Here is a 9,215-nt window from a genome sequence, read left to right as displayed (position 1 = left end):
AGTGTGTCAGCTGCAGCAGTACTGGTGGTCTTTTTACATGTGTCAGTGTTACTGCTGGCTTAAGACCGGCCTTCCACCTGAAAATATAACGGGGGTCCTGCGGTCAGAAGGAGCTGGAAGGAGACCAACACAAAACTGCATGGCAACAGCGACATTGTACAACTGCCACCTAACAACCGTCTCCAGTAATGGAGGCGGCGCGCGTGTGTAGAGGAGTTGTCGTAGCCCCGTCGGAGGGGTACAGAGGGGTACAGCGTGTGGACTGTTTGGTTTTGCGAACAAACGTCTCCGCTTGAAAAAAATGGATCCGAGGAGGCCGCGCGGAAGCAGCCTGTTGTTGTGTAACAGGCCGTTCGTGCTGGCCGGCTCTCGTTAGGAGGAGAGAACATGCAGCTCCTCGCTGTTATGTACACTCCACTTTCCCCCTCAACAAAAGCTGGTTCTCATTTATCTGGAGATCAACACGAACACAGCTCTTCCTGTTGCTCTCTCTCCCTCTCGCTCCCTCTCCCTCTCTCTGCATGTTTCATTCTCTGACCTCTTCTCTCTGCCCTTCTCTCCTGAATCTCTCTCTTTCTCTCTCTTGGCGAGGAGGCTGACACAGGGCCAGTGTCGCCTGGAAACCACTGGGCAGGCACTTAACGTAGGGGCCCCCTGCCTCCAGCAGGGCTCACCCTGGCAGCGGTGCTCAGGCCTTCCTCACTGGTCAGGGTCATCTTTAGAGCCTAGCGGACTCCCCTCCCCTCCTTATACTTAATGACGGAAGTAGAGGTGAGAGAATGAATGAAATAAGAAAAAGGGAGGGGACGTGTACGGAAGAAATATTTTCCAGCATATCTTTCACACTGTTTACTGACTCTGAAATATGATGACATTTAAAGAGCATAAATGTCACAAACACGATTCATATCTGAGGGATTTTTTCTTTACCGAGGGTAACCAAAGGATACTTGCCAAGAGAAATCCCCTTTCAAACCACAATTACATTTCAAACCACAACCCACAACCAGCAGACTTGCTTTAATATTCACTCTAGATTACAAAGTGTGGGGTGGGTGGTGGGGTTTATACCTTCATAATGCCATTCCAGTTGTCACCAGTGGAGACCTGGAAGAGAGTGAGGAAGGCCATGCCGAAGTTCTCGAAGGTGGCGTGCCGGCTCATGCCCTCGCACGGGTAATCCTCATTACACACTGTGAGAGACATACCAGGAGTTCACACCATGGGGATTTCAAAAGGGGGGCGGGGGCATTTCTACACACACAAATGAGGAGTTCGGCCCACATTTACGGGAAAACAACCCTGGAAGCTTTAGCAATGACATGCACCTTCAGTTCATCTGTAATTGTCTTCACAGCATGAGAGATGTTTGTACGCAAAAGTCTTTTACCCAATTCACCGAAGAGTTCCACTCCCAGCGCAGCATAGATGAAGAAGAGCAGCATGAAGAGGAGGCCCAGGTTCCCCACCTGGGTGGGAACACATGAGCAGGTGCATCTTAACGTGACCTCTGTCCATATACACAAGATGAGTCATATAAGTAAGATGAGTCAGAAAGCTGCACTGTTTTCTGCTGAGTGTTTTCTATACCGCCCGTGATAAAGAAGCACAGTTAACCCTGGCCAAGGGGTGGACGGGTGACGTGCACGAGTGAATGAAAGCGAGGCAATTTGCTGGGTTTTCAGTGCCCTGGCTGATCAGGGCTGCAGAGGTCTCGCATGCTCTGCTCCGCTCTGCCTCCCTGGAGAGGAACCAAGTGCAACACAACGAGCTGATAAATAACAGGTACTGAATTATCACGTTTAATGGTCCGAGTGGCCTGTCTCTTAATGCAGCTGGCACACACACAGGACGGAGAACAAAAAAGACCCAGACCCCCCCCCCCCCCCCCCCACTACACACACACACACACACAGCCACAAAAACACACCCACCCCCCCCCCCCAACACACACATTCCAGCATTATAAAGCCATTATAAAGCCATAACTTAAATAAAATGGCATAAGACATGCACAAACAGCAGCCTTAAGTGATGGTGATTAACCAAAGAGCAAAAGGAGTGGGTGAACTAAGCATATAAAATGGCATGTCGAGTTATGGCCGTTTGTGCAATTGTGCAGCTCTGACAATCATTTTGCTCCATCAACTTGGCCAGTGGGTGTCATAAAACAAAGCCTGAGTTTTAGTGGGAGTGTATCACTAATACACAAGCCTGCAATGTTTTCGAAAAATGAGGAGAGACAAACAGAACTGCATTATAGCTGCTGTCTCTGTGGGGTTTGTACTATGAATGAAAGTGGTGATATAGCTGATAATGAAGACAGATGTGCCTTTTTGGTAATCCATACACTTTAGTTCCAATGTTGTAACACTGCTGTCCTCTACATTACGGTATATAAGAGGACATTTGTTAACCTTTACTTATCAAACCTCACTTTGACAGGAGATTGAACAGCTGTGGTTTGTAATTAGATTGCATAAATGTTGTCATGAGTTGGACTATAGGCCTGATGTACATCTCTGCATGGTGCGTAGTAGCAGAGGATAACCTAAGGCTGTACGCAATCACTTCATGCTATAGTTTAACTCTTGGGTAAGTCTAATAGTAGATTTGCAGACAGAATACCTCGAAACAATTAGAAAGCCTATATGAGAAAGAAAGCATGGACACCTCTTAAATATTAGACAGGAACCTGAAATTCAGATCCCAACAGGTATTGTCTCAGTCATATCACTACAGCTGTGCACTGAAATGTGACAAAAAATAAGTAAATTCAGGGCCCATGTTCACTGCTTTGGTCTTGATTATATAATTTGTTGGGAATGAAGTCAAAAAAATCCATGCACAAATGTTACCCCGACAACCCTCATTACTCTAACGTTATTTCTGATTAGCTTCTCATGACATGAGGAGACTGGGGAGGGAAAGAGCCAAACATGCTACAGCCCACGGGAGGACTGCTCACGCCCACTGTCCCAGAGACACGCCCACCTGGGATCTCTCTATTCTGCAAGGCTCAGCCAGCACTACAGCCCACGGGAGGACTGCTCACGCCCACTGTCCCAGAGACACGCCCACCTGGGATCTCTCTATTCTGCAGGGCTCAGCCAGCACTACAGCCCACGGGAGGACTGCTCACGCCCACTGTCCCAGAGACACGCCCACCTGGGATCTCTCTATTCTGCAGGGCTCAGCCAGCACTACAGCCCACGGGAGGACTGCTCACGCCCACTGTCCCAGAGACACGCCCACCTGGGATCTCTCTATTCTGCAGGGCTCAGCCAGCACTACAGCCCACGGGAGGACTGCTCACGCCCACTGTCCCAGAGACACGCCCACCTGGGATCTCTCTATTCTGCAGGGCTCAGCCAGCACTACAGCCCACGAGAGGACTGCTCACGCCCACTGTCCCAGAGACACGCCCACCTGGGATCTCTCTATTCTGCAGGGCTCAGCCAGCACTACAGCCCATGGGAGGACTGCTCACGCCCACTGTCCCAGAGACACGCCCACCTGGGATCTCTCTATTCTGCAGGGCTCAGCCAGCACTACAGCCCACGGGAGGACTGCTCACGCCCACTGTCCCAGAGACACGCCCACCTGGGATCTCTCTATTCTGCAGGGCTCAGCCAGCACTACAGCCCACGGGAGGACTGCTCACGCCCACTGTCCCAGAGACACGCCCACCTGGGATCTCTCTATTCTGCAGGGCTCAGCCAGCACTACAGCCCACGGGAGGACTGCTCACGCCCACTGTCCCAGAGACACGCCCACCTGGGATCTCTCTATTCTGCAGGGCTCAGCCAGCACTACAGCCCACACGAGGACTGCTCACGCCCACTGTCCCAGAGACACGCCCACCTGGGATCTCTCTATTCTGCAGGGCTCAGCCAGCACTACAGCCCACGGGAGGACTGCTCACACCCACTGTCCCAGAGACACGCCCACCTGGGATCTCTCTATTCTGCAGGGCTCAGCCAGCACTACAGCCCACGTGAGGACTGCTCACGCCCACTGTCCCAGAGACACGCCCACCTGGGGTCTCTCTATTCTGCAGGGCTCAGCCAGCACTACAGCTTACGGAGAGGCACGACTGTAAATGTCACTAACGTCCATTTACAAAAACCTGTGCTCTATGACTATGACTATGCTGTATGTCCAAAATATATACTGCACTTTAAAAGGTTTTGGGGTGAATATGATATTTTCAAAAGAGCCCAGTTTTCTCAGAAGTGTCGATTTTTTGTGGATATTCCCGATTGCAATAACTATACATGCATGAAAAAAAGGTTTCTGAAATCAAATTTCTTTTCCTGCTGCTTTGAGTCTAAAAGGCACTAGATGAAACATTATTACTTTGAGGTGCTTTTTCTAGGGCTTAGATTACAGCAAGCTATCAGACCAAAACACAAGGTAACAAAGAAAATACAAAAAAAGCATCAGTGCATGCAGCAATATGTAAGCAGTATGTGGGCTTGTTAATCAGCTGCAGTGTTAATTACCTCCCAGATTGGGTGGGTAAAGGCACAGGGCCTGCTGCTAATGAACACAGAATTATTTTATTGAAGCGATAACTGCACAACAACCACTCACACCATTGCTCATACAACACCTCCCTCCAGACACTTCTCTTGATCAGGTCCACTGGATTCCACTTTCCTACATCAGACCCACTAGACTATCCTTGCCTACAACAGGGTCACTAAGCTTCATGTCCCCACAGGCCCACTAAACTATAACATCCACCAGCAGGTCCCTTGGACTGCACATCCCTGCAGTAGGTTCACAGTTTTCATAGTTCTATAGTATCATAGGTCTATAGTTTTCAACACTATTATTTCACTTTAACCAGCCTGGACGAAACAGAACTGGTTTCCAAATTGCAAGTGTACCGGTCACACCCAATATAAAATAAAATCTGACCTGATGCATCACGAGGAACATACTAGGAAATCAGGGTAGTATTTGCCAGGACCGGCAAAGAGGAGCAGTGGTCCTGTATCTGAAAGGCCTGCATATTTACATTATTGAACTGAAGAATCTTAGAGAAACGGTCAGTCTCTCTTGTAAGGCTATAGGATATGATTTTGGGGGTTATGGCTTGAGCTGGATTCGGCAACCTATTCGAAAGTCCTTTGCAATGGATCAGGCAGAGCAATACGCATACTGGACAAACATATGTAAAAAGTCTTAAGGCAAGAATTGAAATAACCATGAACAACAGTAAAGGCTAGAGAGAAGAAGACACAGCCGTGCATTACTTTGCCCGCAAACACAGTGACACTAACAGATGGGTAGAATGTATAACAACCGTCAGTTGATGAATGACATTTACGTCATATTACATTTACAACATTTTGCAGATGCTCTTGTCCAGGGTGACTTACATATCTATCAAGACTACATGGGTGTTCCCAGTAATCAAACCTACAGAAATATTGACATCAATGTACAGACTGGAAACCACAGATGCATAACAGTTATCTATGCCTTGTCTTGTGCTGCTCTATATATAGTATGGTAAAAAAGGTTGGCACAGAGTGCCTGTGTATGTGTGCATGTGTGTGTGTGTGTGTGTGTGTAGAGGAGGCAGAGTGCTCTGGAGATGTACCTGAGGCAGAGCCTGGACCACTGTATCCAGCAGTGCTCGCATCCCAGTGGCCATTTTCAACAGCTTCAGCACTGCAGGAGACATACGGAGGGTGAGTGGTAAAGGGGTGTGTGTGTGTCTGTGTGTGTGGTGTGTGTGCGCGTGTGTACACGTGTATGTAGTTGTGTGTCTTAATGTGTATGTATCGGTACTAAAGAGACAATGAAAATACACAGAAATCAAAGAGAGAGAGAGAGAGAGAGAAAGGGAACAGGAGAGAAGAGTCAAGGAACTATAAAGAACTCTGCACAGCCAGCAGTGCGTTTTAATGTAATTGATAGTTAAAAGAGACAATAACCAGATTACAGAGTTGCAAAAAACAACTCCTCCACACAAACACACAGGGATCTAAATCCAGCCCAATCAGCAGGGGGCTAAGCAGTGCTGAAAAGGTCAAGGCCACACTAAGCAGCCTCGGTGACCTTGGTGACGCTGTGCTGGGTGTGAATCGGCACTGGTAGCCTGATGTTTGCATTGCTCACAGCAACTAATGGGCAGATCTGAGAATCACCAGCTCTGCAACACAGATTTATGACCAGCCATTGAGGAGGAAATGGAGGGGAGAGAATAGAAGAATCCTAAGAGCAGATGAATAGTGCTGCAGGTGGGTGGGGACAGGGGGTGGGTGGGGCTGAGGGTGGGTGGGGACAGGGGGTGGGTGGGGCTGAGGGTGGGTGGGGACAGGGGGTGGGTGGGGACAGGGGGTGGGTGGGGCTGAGGGTGGGGCGGGACAGGGGGTGGGTGGGGCTGAGGGTGGGTGGGGACAGGGGGTGGGTGGGGACAGGGGGTGGGTGGGGCTGAGGGTGGGTGGGGACAGGGGGTGGGTGGGGACAGGGGGTGGGTGGAGCTAAGGGTGGGTGGGGCTGAGGGTGGGGCGGGTGCAGGAAGCGGCTGGATGAATATTTTGCAGTATGGCATCCAAAATTAACTTAACACATTTTAAAAAGACACATGGGTTCTGAAATGAAATTTCTGGGTAGTTAGGCATTTTTTTCTTTGAGTGTGCGTGGGTATGTGTGTGTGCGCGTGTACGTGTGTGTAAGTGTGTATGTGTAAGTGTGTGTGTGTGTGTGTAAGTGTGTGTCTGTGTGGTATGTGAATATGAAACTGCCTGTCGGGGATGTGCACTTCTCTCATTATGACAATCAGAGTGTGGATAAGTGAGTGTGCTTGTGTGAGCAGATATACGTCCGTGACTGTGTGTGGGAGTGTGGGGTGTGTGTGTGTGGGATGTGTGTGTGTGTGTGTGTGTTGTTAAATGAGACTAACTTCTGGGGATATGCAGCACCCTCATAATGAAGACGAGGCTGTGTGTGTAAGGGTGCATTTGTGTATGAATTTTGTCTGTGAGTGCCGTTTGTGTTAGTTACTATTAGAGGGCAATGCACAGAGAACCAGGACGTGGCCTCATAATACACTTGATTGCACGTGTGAGCGTGTGTGTGTGTGTGTGCTCATGTGCGTGCATGTAAGTGTGTGTGCGTGCATATCACTGACCACGAGCAATGCGTAGCACCCTCATGATGCGGATGATAGTAGGGTTGATGGGTAAAGCAGCGCTGATCTCAATCTCCTCGAGGGTGATGCCCATAATTGATAGCAGAACTATGGCCAGATCCAGCTGATTCCACCTGCATGCGCACACGCGCACACACACACACACACACACACACACACACACACGCTGCTCATAGTGCTTAACATATATTTTACAATGACGATGTCAGACTTTCACGTAGCAGCCTGGTCTTCACAGCACTACATTTTAATTAGAGCACTTGGGATGTTTTTATCCAAATTGAGTCCAGCTTGCAAAGGCACCTGGGGCACTCAGCGTGGAGCTCGTGAGACCATTTAGCAGAACGCAATTACCGCAAAGACATGTAACAGGTGACCTCATCCCAGACGGCCAGATGACCTCGTTAAGCTAACTTGGCGGGACATACGCCAGAACCTGTTGGATCTCTGTCAGACTGGCAGGGCCCGGTGACGACAGGGTCATGACACAGTGGCCCACCACGTGTCACACACCTGTGCCTCCTGTGTCTGACGGGGCTCCAGACCCCTGCCTTCACCCGTCTGACCCAGTTTAGGGCTGGGCTGGGTTAGTCGGGCCTCGCCCCAGGCTGGGAGACTATAAGGACAATAACTAAGCAGGTGTGAGAGGGCATCCTGGCATCAGGCCCCACTGAACCCGTGGAAAAGAATGCAGAGAGCAGAAAGAGGCCACTATCCACAGTGTGCTTCAGGCATAGTGAGAGAGAGAGAGAGAGAGAGAGAGAGAGACAGCACGAGAGAGAGGGGAGTGTGTGTGTGTGTGTGTGTGCCTGTTTGCAGTACCTGTCTTTGAAGAAACGGCGGACACCAAATGCAATGAGCTTCAAGACAGCCTCTAGCACAAAGGTGCTGGTGAAGAAATAATTACAGTACTTGAGAGTGATCTCCAGAGACTGGAAGGAAGGCAAGAGAGTCAGAGAGAGAGAGTGAGAGAGAGAACATCTTTATAACCTCTGTATAATACAGGAATCAGAAATACAATTACGATTCCTAGAAATGGGTTCCTTTAAAACAACCACTCCTGGTAGCATCTAGATTATTTGAGTTTATTGGTATTATAGATATAAACATGGGAGAATGTCTGAAGTGGATCTGACACAGGAGTTAAAGTGAGACTGGGCATGCGGGCACAGGCTGGTGGGGCCACGGGCTTACATGAGGCTGGTCATAGTGCTCCAGGGACATGGTGACCACGTTCACACAGATGATGATGGTGATGAAGAGGTCCAGGTAGTGGCTGGTGCACAGGGTGTGGATCATTAGACGGATGTGACCGTAACTGGCATAGTAGGGCAGCTTTTGGGCCTCTGCCGACAAGACCAGGGACAGCAGTAAGGCATGAGTGAGCTCTCAGCTACCCTGAACGAGACCTGCATCACTCTCACTGGCGCATCTGAATAGCATTATGTTAGAAGCTCTGTGCTGTGCACACATTCTAGGCATTTTCACTTCGTGGATAATTGAACTTGGAAAAATAAATAATGAAGAATAAAACAAATAACGACTTTAAATATATCTTACAACATTTCCCACAAGATTTCTCAAGCACTCAGCCAAACACAGTTTGGCAGCAAATAAAAATCTTAGATGAACAGCATTCTTGTGACTGTGACAAGTAAGGACCAGCAAACCTTAATTGGCTGATGCACTCTAATTACTGAAAATAATTTCTGTTTACCAAGTTGAAGTCTCTCTCTCTCCCTCTCCCTTCCATTCTCTATATCCTTCTGTCTCTCTCCCTCCCCCTCTCTCTCTTACTCCGTCTCTTCTTCTCCATGCGACGGAGCCTCTTCTCCTCCCTCCTCCTGGCCTCCTCCACCTCCTGGTGCTGCCGGCACTTGTGGAAGTTCTCCACCACCACGCCCACGAACATGTTCAGCACGAAGAAGCTGACGATGAGGAGGAAGGAGATGAAGTACAGCAGCATCCAGGGGTTGTTGTTGGTGACGGGCTAGCCAGAGACAGGAGGAGGTGAGGATAGAGGTGGGAACACAAACAGGGAGGT

At 49.2% G+C, this 9,215-nt stretch overlaps 1 protein-coding gene across 2 annotated transcripts in view; it reads right to left on the bottom strand.

The window, feature by feature from the left end:
- The window catches only part of cacna1ia (calcium voltage-gated channel subunit alpha1 Ia), an 83,511-nt gene that overhangs the window by 17,646 nt on the left and 56,650 nt on the right, over positions 1-9,215 (bottom strand). For both annotated transcript variants that reach the window (XM_081710925.1, XM_035523523.2), the window contains exons 23-29: positions 8,969-9,161; positions 8,366-8,517; positions 7,994-8,103; positions 7,151-7,284; positions 5,615-5,685; positions 1,391-1,469; positions 1,072-1,193 (exon numbers count right to left, since the gene is read on the bottom strand). In XM_081710925.1, the coding sequence (XP_081567051.1) occupies positions 1,072-1,193; positions 1,391-1,469; positions 5,615-5,685; positions 7,151-7,284; positions 7,994-8,103; positions 8,366-8,517; positions 8,969-9,161 (861 nt within the window). The remainder of the gene's footprint in view (positions 1-1,071; positions 1,194-1,390; positions 1,470-5,614; positions 5,686-7,150; positions 7,285-7,993; positions 8,104-8,365; positions 8,518-8,968; positions 9,162-9,215) is intronic.

Source organism: Electrophorus electricus, chromosome 3 (assembly GCF_041902795.1).
Source record: "Electrophorus electricus isolate QZ-2024a chromosome 3, ASM4190279v1, whole genome shotgun sequence".
NCBI lineage: Eukaryota > Metazoa > Chordata > Actinopteri > Gymnotiformes > Gymnotidae > Electrophorus > Electrophorus electricus.
This window is presented reverse-complemented; position numbering and strand designations above follow the sequence as displayed.